The following is a 20936-nucleotide window of genomic DNA, read 5'->3' as shown; positions in this document are numbered from 1 at the left end:
AGAACCGACTAATGTGACAGAAGTAAGAAGATTTTTGGGCATGGTGACGTATTTAATGAAGTTCATTCCCAACCTTGCGGAAAAAACTCAGCCACTTCGAGTCTTGTTATGTCAAGATACAGATTGGGTGTGGGACGCACCACAGCGGCAGGCAGTGAGGAACCTGAAGGAGGAAATAGCCCAGCTCTCCAGGTTAGCTCTTTATCAACAGGGGGCACAAGTGAGAGTTTTGGCAGATGCATCTTCCTTTGGCTTAGGAAGCGTATTGGAGCAATATCAACAAGGTGCATGGAAACCAGTGGCATTTGCATCTCGAAGTCTGAGTGAGGCAGAATCACGATACGCTCAAGTGGAAAAGGAGGCATTGGCACTTACCTGGTCCTGTGAGAAGTTCAGAAATTATGTGTTGGGCACACGGTTCATAATATTGACTGACCACAAACCGTTAGTGCAACTGCTGACTTCTACACCACTGACTGAGTTAACAGCGAGGCTGCAGAGGATGAGGATGCGTCTTATGTGTTATGACTACACTATTGAACATGTTGCAGGGAAAACGTTCTTTGTTCCGGATGCATTGTCAAGAGCTCCTGTGGATCAGCCAGGTGAGGGGACCTCTGACATTGTGGAAGAAGAGTTGTTTGTGGAAGCAGTCGTACGGGAAACACCATTTTCAGACGTTGCACTTCAAACCATCACAGAAGCACAGGACAGAGATGATGAATGCCAGGTTCTGAAGGATAATATATTGCAAGGCTTTAGTAGCAAACACTCCCACTTCTGGCAGTACAGAGGACAGTTAACATATAGTAGAGGACTTATTATGAAAGGCTCACGCATATTTATCCCCAGACATTTACGTTCAGACATGCTCAGTAAAATACATGAAGGCCACATGGGGGTAGTTAAGTGTAGGCGTCGGGCACAGGAGTCCGTATGGTGGCCAAGTATCACTACAGATATCAAGAGTATGGTCGAAAACTGTCAACAGTGTTTACAACAGAGGACCCAGCGAGCTGAGCCATTACAGCCTTCGGCACTGCCAGGTGGCCCATGGATGCTGGTCGGAATGGACATCTTTGAATTAGCCCGTGCACACTATCTTGTGTTACAGGATTATTTTTCAAGGTACCTGGAAGTAGTGCGATTAGATCAGCTGACGGCAGAGGCAGTAATTGCACGTGCGAAGAACATATTTGCTCGCCATGGGATACCTCAAACTGTGCATACAGATGGGGGTACCCAGTTTACAGCCAAAGAATTCCAACAGTTCGCAAAGGAATATGGGTTTAGGCACATTACATCGAGCCCAAAGTATGCGCAATCAAATGGCGAAGCAGAGAGTGCAGTTAAAATAGCAAAGAAGATTTTGTCCAAAACAACTGATCCAAATTTAGGGTTGCTCGCTTATAGGGCCACTCCATTGGAATCCGGCTTTTCACCATCGGAACTATTGTTTGGGAGAAAGCTACGGACCACATTACCCCATACCGTGGCGTCCCTACAACCACAGTGGAACCCATGCATTCTGAAAGAATTTCGGAAAAGGGATCAGCACATCAAAGAGAGATCAAAACGCAACTATGATACAAGGCATGGTGTGTATGAGTTGAATCCATTACAGCCAGGGGTGACCGTGTGGATTACCGACCTTGCCAGATATGGCAAGGTACTACAGCCCGCAGACCAGTTCAGATCATATTTAGTCGAAACGGGGGTCCGCAATGTGCGCCGGAATAGGAAACACTTGATCGAAGTACGGCAGCCCGATGAGCAGATCCGAGGACATGGGCGTGGGCCATACCAGGCATCAACAACAGGGTCAGGAGTGACACATGCAGTAAAAGAGAAGCGACTAACTCCCCGAACAGCAGAGGAAGCAGATGGGGCTGATAAGCATAAGTCATCTTCTCCTCGGAACTCACCAACGCAGGGCTCACCACAAGAGGACCTTCAAGGGCCGGGATCTCCACAAGAAGACTTTCGAGGGTTCACAGAGGAAGAAATACAAGGGTCAGAGAGGTGTAAGGGGATTTGCAAGACCAGGAGTGGAAGACAAGTGGTTAGACCAAAACGGCTGGAGCTGTAGAGGTGTAGTGCAATAGTGCAGGTCATACAGTAGTGAAAACAGTGTGGGCACAAAACAGTATAAAGAAAGGGAGATGTAGTGTTAAGTATTCAAGAGGACAGGATATAGATTGGCAGGCCTGCGAGGACAGTTATGGCGGCGGGCCCGGCACTTGGACAAGAGGGTTTATGTGATCTTGGAAATATGCGTACCAATACCGACATAACAATGACATGCAAAAATTAGCATATGGAGAGTGTACAAATGTTTGCAGAAAAATGTTTATCAGGACTAATGAAAGCTGTACACAAAATTGGAATGAAGGTAATTTTATTTACTTTTTTTAATAATTAAGTTATTGTTGTCAGATAATTCACATATTTTTGACATCAGGGTCACTATCATAGGTTGGTGAAAGTGTGTGAACGTATTGTTATGGGTGCCACCATAAGGTTAAGGGAAAAACTCTTGGCTTAGGGAGTGATGTAGCCCAAGTGTGGCAAAATAATAGACATAACCCCTAACAGTAATGTCTTGAGCAAGAACCTCGTTCGCTTACAGTCAAACACATGAGATGTTATTAATTACGTGGGCTCTTGCCCACACGCCTCTATGCCTCCACGCACTGCCAATGGTCAAAGGGAAACACATGGTTCTAGTAAGATACATTTAATCCATGCTTCATGCTTCCATTCCTCACGGCCATTAAAAATTAAACAAAATAATATTAAAGCAGTTAAAAAGTCCTTGGGCATGAATCGGTTTAGTTGAATTCCAGTACACCTGCATGGTTGAATGGTGCTTTCGCATTTATGACCAAGTCCCTGGTAGGGTTAAAACAGTCGATGTTCCGAGGCAGTCCCCAAGGAAATCAGAAAGAGATTAGTATAGTTTAAGGACAGTCAGAATTGGTCAGTCAGCAATGGGTAATTATGATTACCCCGGGGTGCTGAGAGCGTCTGGCCTTGGGCGGCGATGAAGTTCGACTAGGGTGGGCAATGGCCGTTGAGCACATTGGATGGCATTCCCACGCCACGACAAAAAAGCAGTTGGGTCATTTAAAACCGTGCCACAGACATTAAAGCACCAAGCATCAAACAGTTCACAAAAATTAAGACACAATTTTAAATGAACGTAAACCCTTTACATTATTTGTATTTTGGAATATAAAAAAATTATGAGACTTTATCATCATCCAGGGAAGCATTCAGAACGTCTTAAGTCCGGATGGAGACAAATAAATAAAAATGTAAAACATTTAGCTGGCCGTTCGTAACTGAAAAGACATAACACTTGTAAATACAAACAAAAAAAATGGCCATTATTACTTCAGAGGCACTGACTCTAACATGCTGCCTCCTCCTCTTCATCACGAGTGAAGGCAAGCTGTTTGAAAATGATGTTACACACATCACGAGCACATCGCTGGCGGGAGGTTTGAAGCCTGGAGTTGGCGTGCGGGGAGTCACAGGGAGATGGAGGGACGCATTGGGCTCACACGAGGTGAGTAACCCCTGATAGACACTAGTTTAACATTCCGTCTTCCTGATATTACACCTGAGTCTAAATATGAATATAAACTTATTTCAGAGTAAACATCATCAATATTGTCTAGTTTAATTTTTAGTGTTTTGAGATTGTATAGTAATATTAATCTATACACATTGTCATAGTTTCTCCATGTCGTTACGGGAAATATATGTTGGTGAAATAGGCTCCACAATGACGCCAAAAAAATTGAAACTAAGCAATAAACAATATGTAATAAACTTATAGTTAAAAAAATGAAAAAAAAAATTATTGTGAATGAAAGAAAAATTAAAAATAAAATTTAAATTTAAGTTTTTTGTTTAACAGCCAAATAATGCACCACAACTCTGTATAAATAAAAGCGTGGGGTGCGCTCTTCTTTCAAACTTGTGATGACTATATCCTAAAATTTTTGTAATGACTATATCCTAAAATTAGTGATAGAAAATTTAAGACAAAATGATTTCCAGCACCCCACACTTTTAGTTATATACAGAGTTGTGGTGCATTATTTTGCTGTTGGACAAAAAACTTAAATTTAAATTTAATTTTTTAATTTTTAGTTCATTCAGTGAAAAAAGTGTTTTTTTTTTTAAACTATAAGTTTATTTTTTTTTTTTTAGTCTTAAAATAAAATGTCCCCATGTTTGATACAATTCTCATCACCCATTTCGTACTTGATTGTTTATCATGGAACGTTAGCTCTACAGCACTACCACAGAACTCCAGACATTAACTAATTAATAAAAACTAAGCTTGCCAGTTAAAAACTATTACAAAATTAAATAAACATTTATGGTTTAGAAAATTTTCCACCATAAACCGATCTATTGGATCGAAAACACCCCAAATCAAAAAATAATACATTTAAAAATATTTTGAATTTTAGGGTCATTAACCCCTTCCCCCTCCGAGGGGAAGAATGTTGAACTCCGGGCACATTTTTCACCATAACCCTACCTTTTGGAGCGGACACACTCCAAATCGAAAAAGGATTTATTTTTTAAAACTTTCGAAATTTTGAGTTTTTAACCCCCCCCCCCCCCCCCCCCCTTCCCCCTCACTCCTACTTAACACTAAGGTCTTAAGTTATCAAAATATTGTATTGTCAGAAGTTATTTATTTGTATGCAAAATTTCAACACATTCGGACGTTGAAAAGTTGGTAAAAATCGAATGGAAAGATTTTATTACATAGTCCATTCACACATACAGGTCACGCTAATAAAAGCGTGGTAAAAACCCATAAATTTGAAATTGTAGATTCAGACTTGGCAGGCAAATGCCTTCAAATGCTGGTCAAAAAACTGAAGCGGAACCGAATCCTCGACAAGTTACTGTAATTCTTAAGAGCACCCAGTGCTATGAAGTGATAGCATGCAAAATGTCTGAACGGTATCATTTGCTCCTGGTTGAAGTTCCTTATCAACAGAGCTTCAGCACAGAAAAGAGGAGGACTGGGAAATTTTGGAAACATTACTAACAGCGATAAACTGTTTTCACCGAGTGTTTCAGTGGAGAGAGCAGAACTTAAGGTCTACGTATATTTCAAGCTTTCTAAATGCATCTGAAATGTCATGCCCATGCACTTATTGGATGAAAATTTTTCACAGATATTATAGTCACAGTTATTATTTTTTACTATAGAAAATAAAAAAAATATAGTTATAAAGCATGCAGTAGCATATTTATAATGTTGTTCATAGTGTGCTGACCATGTCTTCACAGAGACATTTCCTTAATTATGTAATTTTTTTTATTTTTGTAATATTTTTATAACTATCTGTACTTATACAACGGTGGTTTTATGTAAATAGATGCTGTTTGTTAGTGTTTGCAACATATTTGTTGATAAATGACTTAAATATGATAGACCTTCTTGGAATAGATGTTCAGACTTCTCCCTGGTGACAGGATCCCATCACAGAACTTTGTTTTTTTCTGCAGTAACTGTTTTACACAAAGCCTCTCTCATATTCACACACTTCACGTTTCAATCCATGGTCCCCTGGACAGATAGTGAAGTTTTTATAAATCTCTTATAGGTGATATCATTCTTTACACCTGGTTGTGCCTTCAGATTTACGTGTTGTCTGCTGGTATTTAGGTCGGCCACACTGCTTGGGGAGCGCCGAGTCTGGCGGACGTGTCTAGCATATGTTGTGCCGCAGAGCCGTGCTGGCAATGAGAGATATTGACTGGAGAGCGGGAGAGAGAGGAGTCTCACGTGACGACTGCCTATTGGACGGCCCAGTCTGCTGGGAGAGTCATCGTGGGGACACTGCAGACTGGGCCTCGAAGCAAGACGGTCGTGTGTCGCGACTGGAAGTGTGTGTGCTGAGCGCAGGAACCAGACAGCCGTGTGCAGTGTCCGACAGCGGGATGTGCTGTGATTCAACATGGTCGTCTGCGGTGGCTTGTTGGCGTGAGCGATGTGATTTTTCAGGCTTTTGCTGCAAGTTATCTTTTTTTTTTTTTTTTTTTTTTTTTTTTTTTTTTTTTTTTTTTTTTTTTAGCCGCGAGCGCAAGCTGACTGCCACATATTTCATGGACCCTGGTGGCAGTCGAGTTTTCGTGTTTGATGGTAACTTCAAAGATGAATTTTTTTTTTAAGGGAAAACGTGTTTTTAAAGTAAGATTTTACTGCCTGGTTGCAGTAAGAATTTAGCCCAGTCAAAATGCTGAATGAAGGAAAACAAACAGAGGAAAGTATAAATTGTGGTTGCTCTTTTTGGTATTGGGCAGCTGCGGAACGAGTTTGAAAGATGAAAAAAAGAAGAAGAAAAACTTTGACTAATCCGCAAAAGTAGGATCTGCTGATATCTACCTCTTTTGTATCATTTTAATATGTATTTGATATACATTTACATCCAACATAGGGAGACTATGGGAACTCTGTCTCACAAATAATGGTTTATTGTTTTAAAATTCTTTTGCAGTCTTAAATTCTTAAAAAAAATATTGTTAACTGAAAGTGCAAGCCCATCTTGTAATTTGTGAGTAATATTTTGTAACAGTATTTTTTGTTTGTGTTATAAATGTTGGAATTTTGCTGAAGAAAATTAAAATTCTAGTACGTTTATTCAGTAGCACTTTCTTAACAATAATCTAAGTGTTCTACACTTGTGGTGAACACATGCACACACTGACTAAATAGAATCAGATAAAAGAGAATACTTGGGTATAAGATATATTTTTGACTATGTAGAGGAAGTAAAATTTTGTGTTATTTTTAAATCTCAATATTGTAATTTATCATTATCTAAATTATCTATCTATAGCAGAAACAAACATGCTGGCCATTTAACAGGGATATCAATCAACGGTTTTTGCTTTTTTGAAGTTGTGAGAAAGCCATGCAGATAAAAACGTATTCTGTAGGAGAAAGCAATTAAAAGGCAGAGGATTTTTTTATTTATTTATTCAACACAAAAGGAAAAGGTACACAGTCTTTAACAATAAAATTAACAAAATAAAAAAGCTACAATACAACACAATCAGCCTTAGACATGCCAGCATGCAAAGAAATCATGCAATAGAAAAGGGATTTATACAGTCAATAAAAGACATTCACAACCAGCTGGAACCAACATTACGGATGCACCCAAATTCTGAGAACAATTAAGATACTTTATATGAAGATGATCAATATGTTACCACAGCAATTAAATACTAATCATATATGTTATTTAGAACAATCAAGACAGAATTCTTAACAATTTTTTAACTATAGTTTTATTGTGGCAGTTACAACAGGCAAGAATTTTGCAGTATCTCACAATAAAACCAACTTTTTTACTTGTAACTAGAAATTACAATTTTGCGTAGCATTTAAATTGTTTAGTTGGATATCTTCCATCTGCAGTACCACTTCATAATTTTACAGTACAATGAAAGGTCTGTAACCCAACATGTTTGGAACCACGGTCATGCTGGATTAGCGATTTTGCTAGATTATCAAATGTCAATACCAAATAAATATTAATATACAAGGATTGATAAAATGATAACGGTGAATAAATTTTTATAGCAGCAACTGCTGATGCTACACCTACTTGAAGAAATAATCCCAACAGCCTGATCCGTTGAGATAGTGAGTGTCAAATCTCATCAAGTCAGTTTTCGTTCTATGGGGAACAACTGTAAACTCCGAATACATATTACAAGGGTGTACTGCAACGTTTGCAAAACAATGTACGGAGAAAGGGATCAGAAAAATGGGCCAATGGCTCCCTCCCCCATCATGACAACTCGTCATGCCACGCCTCACTTCTGATCTGCAAGTTTTTGGCTAAACAAGTGGGTTCCTGAAGAATTTAGCACCATGCCACTTCTGGCTCTTCCCCAAAAAAAAGAAAAAACTGTGGTAAAATAAAAACATTTTGACACCATTCCTGACATTCGACGACAGACCAGTTGAAGGTGCTTCTGAAAGAAGCCTTCCAGAAATGCTCCAATCATGGAATAAATATCAGGATAAGTGCATCGCTAGCCAAGGAGAGAAATTCGAAGCAGATTAGTTCCAGTTTGATGTAAGCTTTTATTACTTTGTTCGTAATAAAATTATTCATAATATTTTTTGATCACACCTCATACAGTACAATAGCATTTAAAATAAGTTGTAATAAGTAGAGACCTGCAAAATTCCCGGATTCATTCGGTGATAGGCTAGAATTCAAACACATATACCTCTTAGATAATTTTGCTGTTGGTTTACTGTTCATCTGGACGAATCTCAACCAGTTATAAACCCTCAACCAAAGAAGGATCGAATCACAGACAAACCAGCTGAGACAATTTACAAGTCGGCAGCCAATGAACTTGTTTTATTTGCCCAATTTCACAGGGGTATGTGCAGTCTATCCCGAAGGCCATCGAAACCGTGAATTTTGCAGGTCTCTAGTAATAAGCTGTTCTACAAAAAAAATTTAAAAAAAAAATCACTATGGAAATATACCTAGGTACCTGTAAAATGTTACTAGAAAACAGGAACACTGTACTGAAATGAAAACCAATAGTATTGATGAACTTTGAGCAAACTAAACATCGGCATCACAGTAATGTGATCTTGTGGCCAAGATCAACAGCATGAACTTACATATAAAAAAAAAATTAATGTGAGCAATTTGATTTGGTACTGAATTACAGAACGTGCTGAACCATATAAAGCTGGATTTTAGACCTTTCACTGTACTATGTACTAACTAACTTGAAATATTGCAAAAAAACATTGAAATGTCTCAGGAAGGCAACATATTTGTGAAATGTATCGGAAACATATTTTGCAGTAATGGGATTGTGACCACATAGACGCCCTATTACTAATAAAAAAAAGAGGGCCAGCTAGAAAATATAAGGGCCTGGGGGCAAAAAATTTTTGTCTGGCTATCACCCTATTATTTAATGCACAAGTGAGTCGTGTATTTCCAAAACTGGCCATCTCCCTCAGAACAGTTTTGCGAGAAATTGAGGAAAACTGTTTACTCAATTCCATGATGTGGCATTCAAGATGTTGTAATGTAGAAATGTGTTAAAAAATGCAAACAATATTTAGTAAAAGTCCTACAAATCATTGAGTAAACAGTTTCCCTCGATTTCTCGCAAAACTGTTATGAGGGAGATGGCCAGTTTTAGAAATACAAGACTCAAGTTTCAAATCCCGTTTAAAAAAAATTCTAACGACTGTAAAAAGTTACTGCGCTTATCACATTACTTGCAAAATTTCCTACGAAATCTAATAATAGATTTGTAATTTTTTCTTACTAAAGTGAACCCAGGCATTAAAAAAAAAATACCTCTAAACTCAGCCGCTGCTCCTCTGGTGCTCTGGCCCCCCTGGGACTTTATACCCCCCTCCCCGATCCGGTCCCCACCCCCTTCTCAAAGGCCCTCATGAAGAGATTAAAATCTCTCTCAGTTGCACAGTTTCTTGTGGTCCCTGGACATGGCACACATCTTCCTGAGCAAGCTACCCTCCCGGGCCGGGCGTGGCAGTACCTCGGGCTGCGTCTCGGGCGCCGGCGACGGGGGCTTGGCCGAGCGCACGGGGGCGGTGATGTACCGCGGAGGGGACAGCCTCTGCTGGAGGGGGCGGTGTGGGGAGAAGAGCGGGCGGGGCGCCGGGGGGATCTCGTAGTTGGAGATCGCCCCGCCTTTGCCAGTCCTCCCTCTTTCAAGCATTTGCTGGAACACGTTCACTTCCATTAGGTCGTTAAAGTTTGTCAAATTTATGCAACTTAGATAACATTCAGATATGCCAACCTGAAAAAAAATATAAATTAAAAAACTAAATAAACAAAAAAAAATCTTTTTATTTTTTTTATCATTCAACTTACTACAACATATGACCAAAATGGAGAAAACAGTAATAAAAAAGAAATTACTACAGTATTAGTATTATACTGAACCACAAAGAGCATGATACGAGCTGCCACGGAGCGAGAAACAAGTGGTTCTACTGTAAAATGTGCCTAGCAGGATTAACTCTGGGTGCATATATATAAACTTTGCAAGGATATAAGGCTGCAACAAGCAACAAACAAAAGAAAACTAATGCAGTTTATATAAAACAATCAATTCAAAAGACAGTACCTAGCTGAACATAGGTTTTTAACAGCTTGAAAGAAACTCACCAGGAATAATTGTAAAATTCCATCATGAAGTGAGAATTGTCAGGGCCGTTGAGAAAATCTAAAGGCCCAAGGGCAAAAATATCTGTCAGGCCTTCTTCCCATTACATAATGTACAACCCCCCCAAATAAAAAATTGAATAACTGTACTCATTACCATGGTATTAACTATAAACATGATCTGCGGTTATCACATAACTTGTTAGGTTTCAAGCCATCTATTAGCTATATACTTGTAATTTATGTACCTCTATCAGGGAAACATAGAGCATAAAAAAATCTAAACCAAACCATTTGCTACCCCCCCCTCCCCCTCCCCCTTACCAGGTCATACGATGGTCCTGAGTGTTGTTAAACACAGATTTTACCAACATATCAGAAAGGAACTTTAATTTTATTGAGTTGATTCAATTTTGTATCATTAATTCATTATTAAAAAAAGGGGAAAAAAATTTGTGACTAGGTTTGACCCACATCTGAAATTCGCTCTTGAGCTTTTCAAGTGTCAGCACTACCGTTGAGCTATCAAGCCTATCAGTGTTTAGCAAGGAGAATATGTAATATAATCTTTGTAATGCCTGTTTTATTACCTATGTATTTTAAAACTTGAGATTAACTTTTACTATGATTACTTTGGTTTACCAAATATATTCCTGGGTAGTTTCACTATCATAAAGTTTCATTTGGCACACGTCCCCTAATGTTTATGTTTGAGGGTGTACCGGTGTTGAGGTTGGGATATTGGTGGAAATTAATGGGCGCCACCACGTGAGTGGGCACGTGGACCCGGCTGGAAAACTCTAACTCAGGGCGTTACGTGGCCCGTGTGCGGCGAGATATTAGCCCTCCTGATTTTTTACGCAGCACCTGTCCCTAACTAAGCCCGCTCTCAGCGTCGGGCACACTCCTAATTATCGCAGTGGGCTCTTAGGGCGTCCCACACGCCGCTGACCAGGTTAAGGACCCACGTGGCCCCCTGAACACAAAACACGTGACTCAGTTAATTGGTTTTTATTTACTCACGGTACACGTCCTTACACGATCCTCCGTTGATACAGCTATAAACGCCCGAGGCACGAATCAGATTAGGTGAGGAGGCGAACCACGCATGTGGCCGCCTCAAGCCGTTACTTAATACACAGATGAGAGAAAACTCCGGAGAGTAAATAATTATTAATTAAGCAGTCTCTCCGACCGAGAGAGGCCCCGAGGATGAAAAGAAAACGATTTGAATAAATTAATTTACAGAACTACTTCTCGGTGAAACAACGGTGATGTCCTCGGGGTGTCTGCAGAGACGTCCGCTCTCGGCCGGCTGTAGAAGGAGACTGGGGGGAGACCAGGGCTTGCGGGAGTCAACATGGCGCCCTTCGCGCCGAACACAATTACCGTTACAACTTAGCTATGGCGTGCCCCGGGTTACTATTGAAAAATACATTAATCTTTTTACAAAAATTAGTACATTACATCCATGCCCAGACCGTCTGTAATAATTACTTATATGATATAAAATGGTTCAAATGAAGTTGCATGCTAGTTCCTCCGTCGCCCGCTAGGGAGCGTACTTGTTCGTGCTTGCACTTAATAAATAACAAAACATCATGAATTAGTTAAATAAAAGACACTCACATACATAGCCGTCGTGACACTATTTAGGGGCGAAAAGAAAAGTATTACAATATTTATTGATACCAATTAGGGGTGCGGCGCAAAGCAGCTAAGCGCCCTCTTGCTGGGCTAGCAACACACGCACACACGCACGCACAAGCGGGAGGTTTGAACAGATGGTGGCGTTTGGGCGGTGGCATATCGGGCTCAAAGGGGGCCGCAGGCCCGGACGACGTCATGTTGCTACACGTTAGTCCTCCATGTTGGTGACTTTGGCACCGTGGTTACACATTTCCGTTCATTAGAGTTCCATTCCATTCACGAAATTATTCCTACCAAATGCAGTATACCTACATCAAAAGTGTTATGGTATCCAGATGGGGAAAAAGAGGATGAGTGATCATTCTCATTTTGACTTCAGTTATCAGCCTGGTAATAATTGCACACATCAAACTACTTTGTATGTAAAATAAAGTGGGACAGAAAAAATTGGAAGTTGTTATTTCAGTTTATTTCTACTATGTCTTGTATCATACTGCTACTATTTAAACTTTTTTTGGTACAGAAAATCTTGTTAGTATTTCAGTTTATTTCTACTATGTCTTGTATCTTACTGCTGCTATTTAAACTTTTTTTGGTACAGAAAATCTTGTTAGTATTTCAGTTTATTTCTACTATGTCTTGTATCATACTGCTACTACAGAAAATCTTGTCGGCTGAGACAGTGCCGACCGGCTGTCTACTCACCTTCCTGTCGTCCGTGTCAGAGTGCGTGCCGCTGTCGCCCAGGCTGATCCCGCTGCAGCCGCTCGCCGTGCTCATGCGACCCGATGAAGACGAGCCTGCCGACAATCACACCTCGCGGTGAAACATTCACCGGCTCTTTCCGACGAGAGCGTCACCTTCCAACAAATGATCTCACGTGTAGGGGAGGCAGAGGCAAAGGCATTCTAACATAGCAGTAAATGAAATGGGGACTTGCATTCGTCATCACAGCGGTGTGACAGTGTGGTTTTCTCTCGCTCAAACAAAAAAAAAAACTTTGATCGGCAAAAAAAAAAATTAGCTTTAAAACGATGAAAAATTCAAATAGCTTTATAACTGACATATGAACATTTCATTGTTTTAAATATGACAAATGCTTGAGCTAATTTTTTATTAACTGTTTGGTGAAAATGAAATGCTTATAGGCTGTTGCATTGAATTCATTGTCTGTTTTGTTAATAAACTCTTGCTTAAGTACAGTGACCAGAACATCTGTCTACTAATGAAAATACCAAACTTTAAATGGTAGTGATCCTCAGGATTTCTTTAGCAGAAGCCAGAAATGGTACATAATGCTACACGAACCACGTGTGGTCCCTCATCATTTATGATTTGCCCAGAAACGACATGTGCACTCAAATATTTAGCCACAATTATTTATCACAGGAAAAAAGGAGAGAGCAAAAGTGTGTGTGAGTTATTTATTCCTGCTAAAAATTCATAGTAGCACAAAAAGGTTTATAAAACAAATTTTTTTGAACTTGACAGCAAAACAATGATTTGGTTTTTTTTGTGTATAGTCTAAGAATACATGGGCTGCTTCAGGAAAACTTCTCAGAAGGGGCTATTTACAAAGAAAGGATGCAATTGCAAAACATTACATTAAATAAGTCAGGGATAGGCTTTGGAATATTTACGAATTCATGTTCTCAAAAACCAAAATAGTTCCAAAAGTTTCAAACAATTTTTGATGAAAAAAAAAAGGCTTGTGCGAAGCTTCGACTAAGTGAATCAATAGAAGCTCTTTTTAATATTTGATTTGACTTTACCAGGAAATTTTCTATTTGTTTTATTTGAAGGCTCGGTTGTGATCCAAAGCATTGCGTCTGATGTGAGGCTTTGTAATTGTTGCAAAGCTTTAAAATAATGGAAGCCTAGATTCCCTCATGAAAATATTTAATTTTTTTTTGTATTTTGCACTTGTTGCTTGAAAAAAGTTTGCTACTTAAAAAGAACAAAAGAAGACACTCTATTTGCTTTTATGAAAGCTCAATATTAATATTATGCATTGTCATTTCATCATTTTTATTTTTATGATGGTTACTCACTCAATCAGTTCAAACATTACAAACGTTAAATGGTTTTCTTTTTTACTTCAATCCTGCATTTTTGTAAAATAAGTGTGATGCAGCTTCACGGTGCCTGATGAAAGAAATGTTTAACACATGAATTTTTGTATTTAAGTGAACATGACTAAAAATAAATGAATAAATAAAAATGCAACCACAGAAGGGGGCTATCAACCTCCCTGCAGCCATGCTTGCTAAGGCAAACCAAGCATGTTACAAAAAAAAAAATTTGAAATGCAACTAAAAAATCAAACTGTACCAGGGGCGTAGCCGGGGGGGGGGGGGGGAGGGGGGTTTAGGGGTTCAAACCCCCTCCTTAGCACCAAATCTTTAATTAATTTCTTATTCATCACTCAAACAAATTTCATATTAAAATTAATAAAATTTTTACCATTACAATATTTAAATTTAAGTACCGAAAACTGCTAAAATAGCACTATTTTACACCTTAAAATCCAAATTTTCCCGGGGGAGGACCCCGCTTTAATACGGGGGGGCCCATGCTTCTTAACACCCCCCATACACAAATCCTGGCTACGCCACTGAACTGTACCACACCATTCTGCAGAATTGAGGAAGGATGGATGGGTACTTCTTCCCGGTTCCTGGCCCCTATTGGACCCCGGTGTGCTCTCGTACTCACTGCAGCTGCTCTGGAGGCTGAGACTGCTGACTGGCCGCAGGCACAGGGGCAACACGCCATCCGCAACACCGACCTTGGTCACGTCCGCCGGGCTTGGCGACGAGATTTCCGCACACGAGTCCTTAGCTTCTGGAGGAGAGATGGGAAAAAAAAAAAAAAAAGGGAACGTTTATTAATTGTTGTTGGACAAATGTTCTTATGTTGAACATGACCAAATATCAAAGGATTACCTTTTGAGTGTAAGGTAGTACTGTATCTGTACAAATATAAAAACATTGGTTGTCTGTAAAGTCGTTTTACGGACGATAGTTTAACGTGACAAAGTCATAACAAAACATTGATGAAATGATTGCATGCTTTTATGAATAAAATTGAATCATTTTTATTGAATTATCACTATTTTGTATAGATACAAAGGAGTGAAAATGAAATCTACAATTTAATTGATAAATTTACATTATTTGCACTCATTAATTCAAATATGTTTATTACTTTAACGAAGAGATTATTTTAACTATAACTTTTATACATGTTTGCTATTTAACTTCTTCCAATCTGTGCTATTCTGTTAATGATAGGACGATGATAGGAAAAGCAGGAAACGAATGGGAGTGTATCAAGTTTAATGTGCCTCGAAAATGTCAAATCGATGGTTGTTCCAATCGAGTGGAAGAGAGATAGATGTGGCACAAATGTACAATGAGTTAAACGGGACACAGCGTAATGGGACAATGTAAGTTACGGGACACTTTTTCATCAATTTATTAGACGTTGTCACATCAAAAATTGTAGTTGAATCTACAAGTGGTGCTTTGTCATGAGTGTCATTGCACATAACATATACCTTGTAATTTCTAGATTCAGATTTTTATGTAAATGTGTCAACAATTTTGCTTACCTTTTGATTTTCCTTTGAACAACTTCCTTATACGATCGAAGGGTGTTGGTTTCTTCATGCTTTCCTTCATTTCACGTTGTATCCTCTCGTATTCTTCCCGCATCTTGCTAAGCTGCTCCTAAAGTGAGAACCACCTTATGATTAGAGCACAATTTTTGATGCTTTTATGATTAATTTTTTTTTCAGGAGTAATTCTAACTGTGCATTTAATTAAAGTTCAGTATTCCATTGAAAGTTGTTAATACTTTCCTAGTTATATGCACGAATAAATGGAGACAAGAGAATAACAACATCCATCTTGGATACTTTATTTACCTCCATGCACTCTGGTGGCATGATACCACACTAGTAGGTTTGTTTACAATCTCGTAACACCCCCTGTCAATTTCAAGTATAGCATTAACATTCTGACAAACAGACATAACTTGAAATTGTATAACAATAGACCATGCACACAAAGTCAACCCTCCACTACAAAGAAAAAGTTTGCCATACACATTATTTTAAACATAACATTTCTCTGTACACACTAAATTTGGTAGCAGTTAATGGTTTGGTGAGAATGTCTGCGACATTTCTGCTTGACTCTACATAGGCCACTTCTATTAGTTGCTTATCAACAATGTCTTTTATGAAGTGGAATTTTATGTCTATATGCTTTGAGCGCTTGGTGTTTTCATAATTCTTCATCATATGAATAGCGCCCTGATTATCAACCATGAGACAACCCTTAACTTCACCCACAAACTCTGATAGGAGCCCCTTCAGGTACAGCAGATCCGATGCTGCGATGCTGCACGATGTGTACTCTGCTTCTGCAGAGCTTAAGGCAACGATGGGCTGCTTTTTCGAATTCCAGGATACCAGATTGCCTGAATGGAATGATGCCACCCCACTCACACTTTTACGGTCTGTCTGGTCACCCCCCCAGTCTGAATCTGCATATGTGATTATCTGCGATAACTGGTCTGGACATTTGTGGTATGTTAGTTTCTTGTCACTTGACCCCTTCACATACCGAAGCACTCTCTTTGCTGCATTCCACAAGACCCTAGTTGGGCGGTCCAGAAAGTGACTCAAATATGCTGTGGCGAATGCTATCTCTGGCCTGCTGATTTGGGATAGGTAGGTAAGGCTACCGACCAGTTCTCGATATGGTACCTCAATCACTGCATCTGATTCGCTGATTTCCGGTCTGTCTTCCATAGGAGATGAAGATCCTTTGCAGTTCTCTAAGTTAAATCTCTTCAACATTTTTTCGATAAGCTTATGCTGTGACATTTCAATTCTGTCATCTGATATACTTAATTCTGTACCAATGAAGCACTGTACTTGTCCCACATCTTTTGCATTAAATTCTTCTTTTAGTTTTACTGACAATTGTTCTATTTTAGCTCCTTCACCCATCAAGAGAATGTCATCTACCCATATCACCAGCCACAATGCATCTCCCACATACAAACATGCATCAAAAACTGACCTTCTTAAATCGTTCTTGGTTGCAAACTCGTTAAACCTATTGTTCCAGCATCTTGGAGACTCACGGAGTCCATATAGAGCACGTTGTAGCTTCAGAACCTTCTCCCCCTTTTTCACTCCCTTTGGCGGGAAAATATATACTTCCGTGTCAAGTGTACCATTGAGAAAGGCGGTTGGTACATCCATCTGCTTAATGCTCCAATCCTTCTGAAGTGAACAGGACAAGGCTAATCTGATGGTAGGTAATCTGGCGACCGGTGCATACACTTCTTCCTGTGTGTCTGTTTGAAACCCTTTGGCCACTAATCTGGCCTTTTTAGTTCCATCTGCTTTAGTGTGAAATACCCATTTTGTCTCGATAGGCCTGACATTCTCTGGTAGGTCCGCTAGTTTCCAGGTTCCGAACTTATTGTGTGCTTCCAGTTCCTTATTGATGGCCTCTCTCCATTCTCCACTTTCTTGCACTGCTTCCTCATAGGTTTGAGGATCTCCCTCACTTACCAGGCAGTAGGCAACATACAGTTCGTAGTTCTCCAGGTGCTTTGGTTTTGTTGATTTTCTCTTTGGTCTTGTTAGTGAGTGATCGTCGTCCTTGTTTTCAAACCCATAAAACTCTTCGTCGCTTTCTGTCACTGTCGGTTCTGTACTTATCGCTCTTGTCACACCTTCGCATTTATTCTCATCTCCATTGCTGATCTTCAATTTTGTTGCACCTGGTTTTTCCTCCTCCTCGTACACCACGTCAGTCTCATCGAATGTCACATCTCTTGACACTTGTACGTTGCCGGTCACAGGGTCCCATACCCTATAACCATTAGGGCTGTAGCCAACCATTCTTGTCAGCTTAGCTCTAGTGTCCAGCTTGTCCTTCTGTGGCAACTTCACCGCCCATGCCTTGGTTCCGAAAATCTTCAATTTTGTAAGGTCAATCTTCCCAAGAAAGAGCTCTGCTGGGATTTTCCCTTCAAGTGCCGCTGTAGGGGACCAATTGAGCTGATATGCTGCGGTGCGTACTGCCTCACCCCATAAATATTTTGGCAGGTTTGTTTCTGCGAACATGGTTCTCACTTTGTCCAGTAATGTTTTGTTTAGTCTCTCACTTAACCCATTCATTTGCGGCGAGTACGGAGCTGTGTATTCCAGTTGGATGCCATTCTCCGTGCAGAATGTTCTCAGTTTTTTTGAAGAGAACTCTCCTCCATTGTCGCACCTCACCCTGCTTGTGCACTTTGTTCCGAACTGGGATTCTAACCGTTTTATGTAATTCATTAGATTTCCCGCAGCCTCATCTTTGGTCTTGAGTAGGAATATCACACAAAAATGTGAGTGGTCATCAGTGATAGTCTGATAGTACCGCTCACCACTGTTCGTAGGTGGAGTGACAGGACCCCCTACGTCTGTGTGAAGTAATTCTCCAACTCTGTAGGATCTCGGTGCATTACGTTTTGGAAATGGTAGTCGACTGGCTTTTCCTTGCCGGCAAGAGTCACACACTTTATTTGAATGGGGCAACCCCATAGACTTCAAACTCGCCCTGTTCAGGTGTCCAAGTCGCCTGTGCCACAGATCTTCTATCTCCCCTAAACAACAACGTTCCAGCTTCTGCAATGAAAACGTGGCTTCATATAGCTTTCCAGATGCGTAGCATACAACATTTAGGCCATTATCATCCACTATTTCAGCTTTCTTAGCACTAAAAGTAACTTGTTTGCCTGAATTGACCACTTTTGTCACCGATAGCAGGTTAAACGTAAGGCTCGGTACAATAAGAGCTTCCAGTTTTATTTTTACACCGCCTTTGACTAGTCTTAGTGTTCCCCTTTGGTTTGAAGTCAGCTCTTCCCCATTGGCCACCTTTATCTTTATAGGATTTACAAGATTTTCAATGCTTTCCAAGCATGACTTTAGGCTTGACATGATCAGATGGTCTGTACATCCTGAATCTAATATAAAAGTGATTTCACTTACCCTTTCTTCACCTTGAGCTAGAGCAGCTTCTTTTGTTTCCGTTGTGGCAACAAAGGTGACTTCTGTTTCATCGGAGCACAAATATCCTGAGTTATGTTCACTTCTCCCAATATCACTGTTTCTCTGATTTCTACCTCGATATCTATTCCCCCGATCATGGAAAACATCTCTGTTAAAATGCTTTTCCACCTTGGGACAATTTGCCACAAAGTGACGGGTATCTCCACATCTAAAGCACTTCTTGAGTGATCTTGATGCAATAAATGATGATTCTTTGCTCATATCTTCTGCTTGCATATGGTTCAATTTAATTTCTGCATCAAGTAATCTCGATTTCACGAAATCCATTGTTAATTCGGTGTCCATAGTTTCAAGGACTGTGATGACATTCTAATAACGTTCGGACATGGTTAGCAACAGATGACAGACTTTGTCATCTTGCTCTAGGGCAGACCCCATCCCCTCAAGATCGCTTATCAAACTGTCAAACTTGTTGAAGTGTTCTTGCAAAGGTGTGTTACATTTCAATGTTAAAAGTTTCTTCCTAATCAACAGCTTTGATATTGCACTCTTCCTGTCAAAGATCTTGTCCAATGCGGTAAACATGTCAGAGGCAGTTTTCGCATCCCTGACATAGTCAATGTGGCGATCTGTCACACAATTAATAACCAAATTCTTAGCCTTTTTGTCTGCAGTATTTGCTTTCTTCAGCTCTTCTCCCACCATATCCATCATTTTTACTCCTCCATCGACCACCCATCTCACCTCTTTTTCATCCAATAGTGAAAGAACGCGAAATTTCCAATTTTTATAGTTCGTGTCGGTTAGCTGCGGGTATAATGTGGAAGTGCTGGCCGCCATGTCATCAACGCTGCAACCCGATCACTTAAGATTTTAATTTTTTTTAAACCGAATGTCTCAGAAATTCACTTCCCGATCGCGCCACGCACATTACCTACTTGTCTCCTCTTTCTTAATTACCAGTGTACTACGCCTGGGCCCATAACCTGTTAATACTTTCCTAGTTATATGCACGAATAAATGGAGACAAGAGAATAACAACATCCATCTTGGATACTTTATTTACCTCCATGCACTCTGGTGGCATGATACCACATGTGGCATGATACCACACTAGTAGGTTTGTTTACAATCTCGTAACAAAAGTAACATATAGGAACAGCTCTGAATAATGTAAGTGTAAGTGATTACAGTGGCACCTCAATACTAAATACCACCTCACTTTAGGGTATGATTTTAAGATCCGTACACAATGTTTTACATTTTGTACCAATTCAATATAAAGTAATTTCATTACTAAGTACCTACAAAAACTAAGACAATTTTTGTTACACTGTAATAAGATTTAATGTAGTAATTACTGACAGTGTCACAAGTCTTGACATGTTGGAAATTGATAAGCATGCATTAAATTTCAGAGAAAGCATTACAAAAGAAAATTTTATAGGTACTAATACACATAAACAAGTACATAAATACATATTTATTAAATTCACTTTTGGGATTTTTGCTTAATGTTTATTAGGTGTGTAACAAACTCAAAACCATACGTTACTACAACAGCCCTTTTTTTATATTTTCAAAATAATATGTATACCAATTTATAACTAAAAAAAATCATCCTGCCACATACACACTGTTCATATCGGCCCAACTGTACTTACAAGGTGTAGTACAGTTAATCCAGCATCCTCCGTTTTGACACATTCTGTACTTCGTCAGTGAGTGAGCCGTTTTGTGTTCAGATTTTTTTGGGTGGGTGGTTTGTTGAGCTTCACCACAAAGTCAAGTTAATGTGCTGCCAAATTGTTTAGTTCTCAGTGTTTATCATCACTGTCACACCTGTGCAGCAGCTCATCACAAATTTTAAATATGTATCATTGTACTGCATATTAGTTTTTCTTTGGTATTCCTGCTAGAGTTATAGTGTGATTATTCAGCAAAATTGGTAATCCTGCATGCTGGATTAAAAATCATTT

The 20936-nt window shown here is 39.6% G+C and overlaps 1 protein-coding gene across 10 annotated transcripts in view; it reads right to left on the bottom strand.

The window, feature by feature from the left end:
• Nucleotides 1-20936, bottom strand: part of LOC134542929 (phosphoinositide 3-kinase adapter protein 1) — a 101450-nt gene that overhangs the window by 24015 nt on the left and 56499 nt on the right. For 8 of the 10 annotated variants that reach the window (XM_063387530.1, XM_063387531.1, XM_063387532.1 and 5 more), the window contains 4 exons: nucleotides 15490-15607; nucleotides 14592-14720; nucleotides 12582-12676; nucleotides 9595-9780 (listed from right to left, as the gene is read on the bottom strand). In XM_063387530.1, the coding sequence (XP_063243600.1) occupies nucleotides 9595-9780; nucleotides 12582-12676; nucleotides 14592-14720; nucleotides 15490-15607 (528 nt within the window). The remainder of the gene's footprint in view (nucleotides 1-9594; nucleotides 9781-12581; nucleotides 12677-14591; nucleotides 14721-15489; nucleotides 15608-20936) is intronic. The other 2 variants (XM_063387528.1, XM_063387535.1) reach the window with 1 other exon arrangement.

Source organism: Bacillus rossius (assembly GCF_032445375.1).
Source record: "Bacillus rossius redtenbacheri isolate Brsri chromosome 9 unlocalized genomic scaffold, Brsri_v3 Brsri_v3_scf9_2, whole genome shotgun sequence".
NCBI lineage: Eukaryota > Metazoa > Arthropoda > Insecta > Phasmatodea > Bacillidae > Bacillus > Bacillus rossius.
This window is presented reverse-complemented; position numbering and strand designations above follow the sequence as displayed.